Source organism: Eleutherodactylus coqui, chromosome 5 (assembly GCF_035609145.1).
Source record: "Eleutherodactylus coqui strain aEleCoq1 chromosome 5, aEleCoq1.hap1, whole genome shotgun sequence".
In the NCBI taxonomy this organism is placed as follows: Eukaryota; Metazoa; Chordata; class Amphibia; order Anura; family Eleutherodactylidae; genus Eleutherodactylus; species Eleutherodactylus coqui.
In genome coordinates, this window is record NC_089841.1 from 127,095,985 (window position 1) to 127,108,401 (window position 12,417).

General features: G+C 41.3%; 1 protein-coding gene across 1 annotated transcript in view; it reads right to left on the reverse strand.

The window, feature by feature from the left end:
- Positions 1 to 12,417, reverse strand: part of CEP120 (centrosomal protein 120) — a 75,802-nt gene that overhangs the window by 38,090 nt on the left and 25,295 nt on the right. Inside the window, exons 6-11 of the mRNA XM_066603120.1 lie at positions 11,141 to 11,338; positions 10,165 to 10,389; positions 9,829 to 10,075; positions 6,422 to 6,599; positions 5,853 to 6,002; positions 2,801 to 2,983 (exon numbers count right to left, since the gene is read on the reverse strand). Coding sequence (XP_066459217.1) covers positions 2,801 to 2,983; positions 5,853 to 6,002; positions 6,422 to 6,599; positions 9,829 to 10,075; positions 10,165 to 10,389; positions 11,141 to 11,338 — 1,181 coding nt within the window. The remainder of the gene's footprint in view (positions 1 to 2,800; positions 2,984 to 5,852; positions 6,003 to 6,421; positions 6,600 to 9,828; positions 10,076 to 10,164; positions 10,390 to 11,140; positions 11,339 to 12,417) is intronic.

A 12,417-nucleotide genomic window follows, 5' to 3' on the forward strand; every position in this document is an offset into this window, starting at 1 on the left:
AGTGACTAATGTTACTACAGGGGATGTTTTCCCCTGTGAGGCTTCTATGGATGCCCCAGTTACAGTGGAAAAGTGTCAAAAAACAAACAAGCATACATACATACATACATACATACATGTGAATGTCCCCCAGAGGTCTTATATGACATTATGGGGGACACAGATAAAAAAAATAACATAAGTGAAGCAAAATTACAGAACAAAAAAAATATATGCATTATAAAAAAAAAAACCAAAGCCAACCAAAAGTGTCGCCATATGCGCCCTATAATCTCAACCCATATATATATCAAAACATCTGAAACAAAAATGAGGAACCCATTCCCATACTTTTAGTGTAAATCTACTACTTTAAAAAAAAAAAAAGTTTTACCCCCAATAAAACTTAAAAAACGAAAAAAAAGGCAGTGAAAAAGATATTATAAAATAACCCTATATAGCATGGGGGGAAAAATTAAGATGCAGCAAAAATAATTTTGGTAGCTGGATGAAAAAAAGAATAAGGCATTAAAACTACCACATGGGTAAAATCCCTAAAAAGTGTCTGATCCTTAAGGTACAAAACAGCCTGGTCCTTACAGGGTTAAAGGGCATTTTCCCACCTGGACACTCCAGATCTTTATGCCTATGGTCATCACAGAGGTGGGGTGGAAGTAGCCATAAACAGATTACAAATAGTAATTGCAAATAGACATACAGATAGGGTACCAGCAACTTAAAAATTGCTGATCTGCATAATAAAATAGAAGCATGTGGGCCTGACAGATGATAGTGTACCTGTTATTGGGGTACGTAGGGATTTGTGTTGGGCTTTTTTGGGAGCAGGAAAACTGAATCCCCACCACAGATGTGAAGGCAGCCTAAGTTAGCTAGCATTACTGTGTTTAGCTACACCTGTCTATCTGAAACTCCTAGAAATCCTTCTCAGGTGATCATGTGATCACATAAATCCAAGTAAATCTCGGGTGGTCAGAATGAGCTCTCAAATTAGTCGATTTTGTAGGCCGTATAACTGTGGGGAGGACCTTACCACACAAGCTCTTTAGAGGGGGCACTTCTAATCACAGTTACTGATGATGATCACACAGATCCGTCACACAGTTACAATGGAGGGGTTCACAGTTCGCCTTCTCACCGTTTTTTTATGGCCAATGGTAAAGCTCAGATCAATTGCTGAGGTCTACCATTGACTGCAGCGCCTGTGATGTCCCGCAAACTGGGCGGCACTGCAGCCTGTAAACAAACATGGGCCCGAATGATCGAGCACGGGTGTGGAACACAGCCGGAGTGAGGAGGGGTGAGTATATCGCTATTTGTTATTATACTGCAGGGGAACGGATTGTACAGAGGACCTACAACTCGGACAACCCCTGAAACCAAATATAAAGCATAGTAAAATCTGTCTGATTTGGCATCAGGGAACAAACGCACTTTTTGCAAAGACATGATCAATAAAATTGGTGGGATTTACTGACAAGTCTGATAACCCATAACCTCCGTGCAGCATCTCTGTGATACACCATGTGGAAGTACCAGCTGCAGATTGGCATCACTGTCACATGGAATACAAGTGAATAGTAGCCTGCATTCAGCTGCACATGGAGAAAACAATTCACCGACTTGCCAGCAGTGTTATATATGGTAGGAAATCCGCATGAGAGCTTAATGACAGCTTAAACGAATTACTGAACTTTACTGCAACAAGAACGGGACGATCTCACAGGAAAAAAAATAAATAATCAATCACTGGATCACTTTAATTTGAAGGATAATCGTTCAGTGTAAAAAAAAAAGGCGAACGAAGAACAATAATTTGTTTGCTTATCATTGTGAAAATCATGGTTGGCTCATTCACTAATCGTTCTGTTTAAACAGCGATCATTCAGTCTTTCCCCATTCACTGGTACAGAGAACAGAACGTCCCAGTTTAAAAAAAAATAAAAAATTCCAAAAAGATTCACGTTTGTGTTTAAACTGACGGCCCGAGTAAACGGTGTCACTATTTACTTTTACACAGAGCGATAAAGCGTTAGCTTGAGCAGCCTTCAGTATTGGAGACCCTGGTGAGAAGTACATGATCACAGTGTTATCTAGTCAGTGTTGACATTTCAGAAGTGATTTTCTTCTATCACTGTTCAAAATCTAAACTAAAAATGATTACAATTTCAGTGATTTGCAAAGATTCCCTTTCAGACAGCGCCATCTAGGGGTTGGACTGTTCATTATAATGCACTACTCATCTTTTCAGTCAATGGGGGGGGGGGGGGGTGAGGATGTGCTTTTTGCAGGGTAAGCTGTAGTTTATGTGGGTACCATTATGGGATACAAGTCGGAGCAGTGGATGGACCAAAAATACTACATTTTGACTTTTTTTTTTTTAATCTGCAGTGTTCACCGTGTGGGATAAATGAAATGATATTTTAAGAGTTTGGACTGTTACGAATATGGCAAGACCAAGTATGTTTACTTTAAGTACTTTCATGAAAAATAAAAAAAATCAGAAAAAGTTTTGTTTTCTTTACTTTTATTTTATTCTTTTTCTAATATTTTAATAAAAATTTACTTATGAGTTTTTTTTGTCTCACTAGGGGAACCAATTGATCACTTGTGCTATACACTGCAATACCTCTGTGCATGCCATTAAATTTGGCGCATTCCTCAGTCCCACCTCTTTTTAAGACACTTAACATTGTGCTTCACTGAGCTAGACACACGCGCTACCAACAGATACATAAAAAGGGGATAAACAATATTTACATGTGGATGCAGTCAGTGGTCTTTGTTCAGGATCATGCCTTACCCCTCTCTGGACAGGACAGCAGCCTTCTCACTAAAGGTCTGTCTCCAGCAAGGCTTCCCATTTGGTCCCATGAACTGGGTCTTTTCTGTACTCAGAACATTTGATAGGTGAAGTACTGCTAATCCAACGAGCAGATCCTTTGCAGATTTATCCTTGTGCCACACTTCAATAAGCAGCGGCTGCCTAGAAGAGATCATGCGGGCATGTTATAAAGAATAGATATTTATGGGATAACTGGTCCACGCTACACATCCAGGGTCAGGAAGAGACAGCACTTCATCGCACTCTAGTGGCCAGATGGAGGAAATAAAGAAGATGTGGGACATTCCAGAAGCAGAATGAATAGTAATAGTAGTAAATGAATAGTTGGATTCAGGCAAAGGGTTCCAGCAGTAATAGAAATAGTCATAGACCGGCTGAGTAAGAGGCGTTTAGGCTCCAGACATCCAATTCTGGCATTGTGGAACTAGGCTCTGTTCACGCTGGCACCATAGGCTCCAATTTACAAAATCCATGAGGGACAGGATTGATAAATTGTGGAACAAAACCAAATTTCTTTGACTTCTAATGTGTCAAGTTTCCATTTTATTATCAAGCAGAAAAGGGGAAGAAGCAGCAAACTACACTGTTCTGTGTGCAAAAACTGAAGGAAAAAAACATTTTCTTATAGTCACAGGAAAAAGGGCAAGCTGACTGATGCAAGGGCTATTTTATTCCGATGAACGTAATTTCATTGATCCATTCACACTTGCGAATAGTCATTGCGTGCAAATAGAGGGGCAAATTACCCCAGTAGCAGAAATCTTTAAAATAGAGGTAAATAAAAGGATTTTAGACTCGGTGCCAGTAGGCCTCATGTTCCAGCCCAAGGATGTGCTTGTTAATGAGAGAGTCTATGAAACACTCAAGTGCAGAATGAGAGTAATTGTGGCGGGCAGGACGAGGGTGGGGAACGGCACCAGACCCCACGCCTTGTCAGATTTTCCTGGACATCTGCGCTCTTTATGAACTATTATATGAAATAACAGAATTGACGAACTTCCGCCACATTGACACTGAGAGATTCCTAGGATCCATCCAACATAATGCTTTTACTTTTCCATCCAAGAAAAGTGCCTCTCTGAAGAATATTCTAAGATGGTGCTGCCAAGTCTCCTCATCAAGTATCCTGAATAGGCATATTTCAGGGCATGTAGGGACAGGGTTTCCCAGAACCTTCGAGAGCAGGCCCGTGGCCTCTCCCCAGAAACCCCAAACAGGACATTCTCGTATCATGTGCCAAAAAGCAGCATTCGTATGGACATCTAATACACTTAGATGATGGTATTCTTCCCATTCTCTTTAGCCTCACTGGAGTAAGGTAGCACTAATGTACAATATACAGAGTATCGTATTGTATAACCTTTATTACATGTTTTTGAGGGAGATGGAAAAACCCATCAAATTCCTCAATTTTTTTTCCAGGTTTTGTTCACCAATCAGTAAAAAAATAACAATTTCCCTATCCGGATCAGCACAATAAAAAACAATTGAACTTGCATTGCTGCATTCTAAGAACTATAGCATTGCCATTTTTCCAGGGACGGAGCTCTGGGAGGTCTTGTGTTTTGAGCAAAGAGTTGTATTTATTTATTTGTTACCATTACCTTACAAGTGACTTTTGGATAGCTATTTAATTCTGGCGTCATTTTTTTTTTTTTTACAGTGGTTACCAGTTTTGATAAATAAAATATTTTAATTGTCTGGGTCGTTATGAATGCAGTAATAACTATTATGTGCTGCTTTTTTTTTTTAAAGGTCGTTTTATTTTTTTATCCATTGAAAAAGGGGTCTTGTAAGGAAAAATGCATAATTTTCTTTAAACTGGATTTTTTAAAATCAAAAGGGCTCAGTCAGCCATCAATAGGATCGCAAGGTACCAATAGGTTTCCATGACAGCGAGAAGCCTGACAAAGGCCTCCATGTCTGCCATGCAAGCCAGCCTATTAGGCCCCACCTCCTGCACAGTCTAATAAGCTATTTTCATAGGCCTACTAGAATGCACTACGCAAGTACTGCAGTGTACTATACTAGCAATTTAACAATCACATCTTTAAGTCCCCTTCAGGAACTAAAAATAAATAAATAAATAAAACTGCATAAAAGAAATTAGTACAATTTATATAAAAACCTGGTCTTGCAGTAATTGTGCTGATCTAGGTAAAAAGTTATTTTTACTAAAAAAAAAACAAAAACAAAATTATATACACACAGTAAAAACAAAACCTCAAAACTCTGGTGGAATTTCTGGATCTTTCCCATCTGTGCATTAGGTGCCTACAGAAGTGTTCACATAAGAGAATGTTAGGCGCACTGAATCAGCACACCTAACAAAAAAAAAAATAGGACATGCAAGTGCAAACAGCATGTCGGCTACGATGTGCGTGCAAAGACAAGACATGTGCCGTCTTTGATGCGTGCGTTCCATAGGCTCCTATGGGAGTCTTAAAAAGCATGCAGCTTGCACCTCAGATTGCATGAACGGGCTACTTCAAGTAGTGGGAACGCCTGGACATTTTCTGCTGATTGTAGGGTGAGCCACTCTCTCTTTGGGTTGCGTGTGACATGAGTGACTTCTAGGTCATCCACAGTCCTGCCCAAAACTGCCCCCACCATAGACCAGTGCATGTGCAGAAGAGAAGGTCGATTCTGCCCACAATAGTGCTAAATGATTTGTGCATTTGACAGGCAATGGCGGAGATCTGGAGAGGACTGCGTAGGACGTAGGATACATCACTCACGTCACACAGAGAATGGCTGAAGACTGGAGCGCACTGCAGGCAGCAAACACAGTGCGGGCCCCCTGGACTGTTTGGGCTTCATTTACATACAGCACAGGAATGGTTAAAAACTTCAAGGTATGAGCCCATTAGCCGCACCAACAACAGAATCTTTTGCATGTTGTGTAATTTATCGCCCTCCATTTGGGATTGGTTCCATCAGCTCCAAGCTGCTGACAGGTTCCCTTTAACAGTTACCCATATGGTTGTTAATAAGCTGAAAAGCTCAGTACCTTAAGAATTGTTCCTGAAGCTTATGGTGCATAGTGGCAAAATCAAAGGTACAATAAGACTGTGGGAAAAATACTTCCATATTACTCCGCACTTCCACTGGTGGGTTTGTCATAACAGGGGCCGCACTGCCAAAGAATGGGTAAGTGTACCTGAAGCAGAGAAAGAAAAGACGCACATCAGCCACTGATCACTCAGTCCATTTAGTGAACTTACATGCTACACAAATTGGGAACCAATGATGGACACGCTGGCTGCAAAGACTGACAAAGATAGATGGCCATTTAACAAAAGTTCTCCCAAGAGTTTATCGGTTTCTGTCTGACCGCCATGAAGCTGGATTTGCTCAGCAGTCAGGTGCGGTTGGAGACCCTGCAAGCTGCTAAGTGAATACAAAGTTTGTTCTCAACTATTTACAAATAGAAAGAAGTAGAAGCAATTTACCTGCATAAAGGAAATCCAATACACAGCGGACAGACAAGATTACACTAAATTAAAAGGCTTATAACATTACCGAAATACAATAATATTAAAATACTTGTGAATCAAAAATAAGAAAAAAATGTCTAACCTGAGCATGCAATTTACCGGAAACCCAACATCTATATTACTAATGCTTTTCAAATAGATGGAGAAGTTGAAGTGGTGTTCAGCAGGGGGCACTGCGATCTTCGGTCCTGAGGCAGACTCAGAAAGGCTCTTTACAGCATCCACTGCACTTTTTGGAACAAGCAGTGTGGAGTGGGCAGCTGTGGTAGATAAGAAATACAAAATAAAAGGTAATCAAAGATGAGGTTACAGAAGTCAAACAAGAAAGAGGATGGTTTATACTAATTAACCCCTTAAAGGGGTGGTCTCGCGAAACCAAGTGGGGTTATACACTTCCGTATGGCCATATTAATGCACTTTGTAATGTACATTGTGCATTAAATATGAGCCATACAGAAGTTATTCCACTTACCTGCTCCGTTGCTAGCGTCCTCGTCTCCATGGTTCCGTCTAAATTCGCTGGCAGCTTGCTTTTTTAGACGCGCTTGCGCAGTCCGGTCTTCTCCATTCAGCACGAGCCGCTTCAGTGTGCTCCCCGCTACAGCTCTTCTGCGCATGCGCAGACGAGCTGTCACTGCTCGGGAGCGCGCTGAAGCGGCCATTCTGCACCATCCTCTGTTAGAGGAAGGTGCAGAAACTGGAGCTGCCCAGCGGAGAAGCCCAGCCCAGCCCAGCAGCCCCGAGAAGCCTCCCAGGTAAGTGATGGGTCGGGGGGGGGGGCTGTCGCTGCGCCGGGGGGGGCTGCCGCTGCGCCGGGGGGGCTGTCGCTAGGCCGGGGGGGGGCTGCCGCTGTGATGGGGGGGCTGTCGCTAGGCCGGGGGGGGGCTGCCGCTGCGCCGGGGGGGCTGTCGCTGTGATGGGGGGGCTGTCGCTAGGCCGGGGGGGGCTGCCGCTGCGCCGGGGGGGCTGCCGCTAGGCCGGGGGAACTAGCGCTGGGCTCCGGAACCTAGCGCTGGGCTCCGGGGCCTTCACCTGGGCTGAGGGTCTAGCGCTGGGGAGCCGGGGGCTAGCGCCGGTTACCTGCTGTCTGGTCGGCGGCTGCGGGGCGTCTGGTCGGCGGCTGCGATGCGTCCGGTTGCCATGGAGACACAGCTGGCGGCGTCTCGGGAGCGCGCACGTCGGGCTGCAGCGAGCGACGGGGAAAGAGCCGGCGGCCATCTTGAGGAAACTTTTATAAGTTGCTGAAACGCTGGAACGGTAAGTACGAACCAGCTAGAAATGTCATTTACAGGGGGGCTTTGTAATGTATGTTTAATGGGGGGGACTGGGCAAAAAAAAAAATTAACTGCTTCCTCGAGACATCTCCTTTAACTGACACAGACCTTATTTAAGCATCAACAGGGGTTGTTTTTTGTGCAAAGAGTTTTTTTTTTCAATGATATTATTTAATGCACCATATAAGCTTTAAAAAAATTCCTAAGTGGAGTGAAATAGAAAAAAAAACAAACAAAACAAATAGGAGGGGGACCTTTTATTTACAGCATACACACTGCGGCAAAAATAGGATCTTTGTTCTTACCGTAAAATCTTTTTCTTGTCATGTTCATTGGGGGACACAGGAAGACCTGCTACTAGGAGGTGAGCACTAAGCAAGAGAAACTTAGTACCCCCCCTTCCCTATAGGCACTGAATTAATTCAGTTTCTACAAAAGCAGTAGAAGAAAACGAATGAACACATGAAGACGATCAATAGAGATCCCAATGTGAAGACAGACATGAAGAACCAGGCCAGAGTAAAAATCCCAATTTTTGTGCATCCTATGCGAGCAAGGAAAACACAGCTGGGTGGGTATTGTGCCCCTAATGAACGTGACAAAAAAGGAATTTTGTGCCAAAATTCGTGTGACCGCAGCCATTCGGGCTCCCTCTGCCACCATCGGACCCACCACAATGTGATCAGGGGTCCTGAAGGATATCTGTGGCACCCAGAGGCTTGAATATAGCCTCCGGGTCTGTCAGCTAAATTAGGCTATGACTCTCAGACTCTGAGCGTCATAGCTTGTCTAATACCCTGCTATGCCTCAGCATAGCAGAGTATTAGAAGAATAAAAAAAAGTATTATGCAAGTCCCCTAAAAGGGACAAAAAGTAAAAAAATAAAAATTACACATGTGGTATCCCTGTGTTCGTAATGACCAAGAGAAGGAAGTTAGTACATTATTTAATCTGCAGAGTGCATGGAAAAAAATACATTTTTAAGCGTGGCAAAAATAGCTAGTTTAGCCTATCTCACCATACAAAAAAACGGAATAGAAAGTAATCAAAATGCTGCACGGATCAACAAATGGTACTAATAAAAAGTACAATTCATCCCGCAAAATAAAAACCCTTACACAGCTCTGTTGATAAAATATAACAATAAAATGCTAGGGGTCTTTGAATGCAGCGATTTAAAAAAAATAAATAAAAAAAAAAAATCTTGTATGAAAAAGTAGCGAAAAAGAAAAAAACAATACATTTTTTTTTATTGGCATAATCGTACCGGCCTGTAGAATTACTTTAATATATTATTTATACTGCTCAGAGAATGCAGTGGAAAATACATAACATGCCAGAATTACAGATTTTGTTAATCTTGCCCCTAGAAAAAAAATGGAATAAAAAGCGATCAAAATTTTACATGTTCCTAAAAATTAGATAAATGAAGACTAGAGTTCATCCCGCAAAAAATAAGGCCTTCTAGAGCTCTGGCAATGGAAAAATAAAACGAATACAGCTCTTGGAATGTGGCGACACAAAAGCAGACCTTTAAGGGAAAAAAAAAGTGCTAAATGTACAAAAATAGCAACATATATATTAAATGTACAAAAATAGCAAAATATATATATTAAAAAAAAAAAAAAAAACCTGCATAAACTTGGTATTTATTCTGCACGCCAAACACCGTAAAAATGAAATCCAAAAAACAAATGGCAGAATTTATTTTTTTCCCCTCAATCTCACCACAAATTTTTTTTTACAAAAGTTAGGCAGTACATTATATATACCCAAAAATGATGCCATCAAAAAGTACAACTTGTCCCGCAAAAAACAAGCCCTCAAATGGCTGTGTAAATGGAAAAATGAAAAAGTTATGGCTCTTGGAACGCGACTGCAAAATTAGTTGAAAATAAAGGATTAGACCATTTAAAAACCTGCCCTGGTGGGCACGACAGGGTGGTAAAAAAAACCGCCACTGAAGGGGTTAAATGTTGAGCTGGTCCTGACTTCCTCAGGCAAAAAAAAATCAGTTGTGTGCCATGAGCTGTACCCATGGAGATCCTTGAAAAGGGTCGTCTTTAATGGTAACTTGATAAAAATGTGGGGACTTGTGCAAGACCACTCAGCACATCCAAACTACTGTCATTCCGAAATAAGAAAGCCGCTTTATTAATCAGCACAGTGGTGATTCTTAAGATGGAAGTATGGCTATACCAGAACCACCCAATACCTTCTATGGGATGTTCGAGGGCCCCTGTAGCTACATGCTCGGTCTGTGACTGAGAGCTTGCTGGTTCTGCCTGCACAGATGTTATACTCTCCACCTCACTTTCAGTGGCGTCATCTTTGGTGGGTGGGGAATCGCTGTACACGGTTGGTTTAGGTAGTAAACTATTTGCATTAGGATTTCTAGGTGGTGTAGACGGCGCTTTTCTTGTTTCAACATGTTCATGGTGTTCCGTTGGGTAAAGTGAAGGCTGTGGAAACAAAATAAGTATATTAAATACATTAAAAAAAAAAAAAAGTCAATGATCTGTTACTAGGCAAGACAGAAGTGCCATCTTACCTGTACATTAGCTTCTTTATACAAGGAAACGGACACTCCGATTGTAGGGGAGCCATCTGCCGGCAGTGATGGGACAGTCTGTTTGGCTCTATTCGGAGGAGTAAGGATAAATGCACCCTCAACAACTACTGGATGATGCTCCATTTCTGCACTTGTCTTTTTCAGCAATCCTGTTAAAGGAATATCTGTGCTGCCGAGCGACTGTTCGCCACAACACAGATGGATCTATGAAAACACAACGTAAAAAGGGTAATGCTGTAGAAAAGGTGGTATAGTAAAAAGAAGCTGAAGTTATCTACACAGCTGGAAGAGGCAACAATTCATACAACCGTTTGATAAGATGACATTCATTTTGGGCAAGGCAAATTCGCTGATAGTGTCTAGCTTTTTGAGTGGTTTTCACTGAGGTCTATGAAAGCTCTTGTTTGGCATAAAGTAGCGGATTAACAGGCTTCTAATATAATAATTTATCTACGTGTTTGGAAGAACAGACAGTAGCATATTTATCACACCACTGTATCGTGACAAAAACAAGGTGTGCGTTTCTCTTCTCATCCTGTTGTAGTATCCCTTTAAGTACAAATTAATCATATCAATGTCTGTGCCTTGTCTCATTATATATACATACATACATACATACATACATACATACATACATACATATATATATATATATATATATCCATCCAGAGAGGTTCGAAAGCTCGCTATAACATCATACATTTTTGTTAGCCATTAAAAAGTTATATCTACCAGATTACTTGGTTTCTCTTGCTGGGAACAATCACCGTATGTCTTGAGTTATACCAAACAAATTAAGTGGCATGGACTATTTTTATAAAATTTGACTCAAATTGCACCAAATTAATTTTTTTTAAAAAAGGGACACTGATCCTATAGTAGCAGACAAGTGTAAGGAATTTACAGTGGCATTAGCTCTACCAAATAGCACTATAACCAGTATAAATAGTCTTACCTGCAATTTAGGCTGTACAGAAAGATACATGCAGAGCACCTCAACAGTGCTGCATATCCTGACAGATGCTCTCTCTGGTTCAAAGTCTGGATTAATTAGATCAGTAAACGGCTCATTTGTGACATCATTTCCCAATAAAGAGTAGTAAAAGAAAAATTCTGGCTTTGGTTCTGGAAGCCTTAAAGTTCTAGGGATTAGCTGAAAGAAAATAAATGAGAGAAACAAATATCAAGACAAAATTACTAACGAACATGTGACATTGGGAGAAACAGTTGACAAAAAGGGAACCAATTAAAAAAAATAAATAAAAAATTATATACCCATAAAAACATAACCCTTTTATAAAAATCAATTTTAAGCCCCTCCCACACAGTTTGTCACAAACAGAGCTCATTCTACTATTCTAGGAAAACGGCATTACAGTTTTGGTCAAGCTGAACTTGTTCTACTTCAACTTGCCATAGCTCTGGTTCTAATAGTGCTAACGAATGTTACTAATGAAATCAGATGAAGGGGGGGGGGGGGTCAGGAATACTGAATTTACAGCAGAGCGGGGGGGACGGGGCAGGAATACTGAATTTACAGCAGGGGGGGGGGGGGGAGAAGATCTGTGCCAGTTTCTCCCGTCTGGAAGTTTTTTCCATGTAATTAACCCCCTTATCAAACAGATAACATATTTGCTCTCCGATTGTCACATAATGTTTTGGGTTTTTTTTACCCAGGAAAGGAGTGAAAAGATGAGCATTTGTTAATCAACTCCAGTGTTTCCCAACTCCAGTCCTCGGGGACCCCCTACAGGTCATGTTTTCTGGATTTCCTCAGTATTGCACAGGTGATGTAATTATTGTCGGTGCCTCAGACATTGCCACAGGTGTTCTTACTGTAGGAGATCCTGAAAACATGACCTGTGGGGGTCAATGAGGACTGGAGTTGAGAAACACTCATCAGTGTTTAACCCCTTGAATGCCACAGTTGCATTTCGCAACACACAAATCTCGCAAGATTTTCTTGACTCTGTGAAGCCGGCCTAAAGCAACAAAATACAGGCTCTTGGCCATTTTATTATCAGATGGGGCTTTGAGTAAGATCTTCCCTTTAAAACCTCAAATGATATACAAACACTCCTGTCACCGTTACATTGATCACACAGCTCCTGTGACACTTACAATAGAGGAAATCCCAGCTCATCCTCCTGACTATATACTTCTAGACTGTAGCTGAATATAGAAGGTAATAATTGAATTGTCCTGCACAGGCAGAAATGGTACATCCTCTAG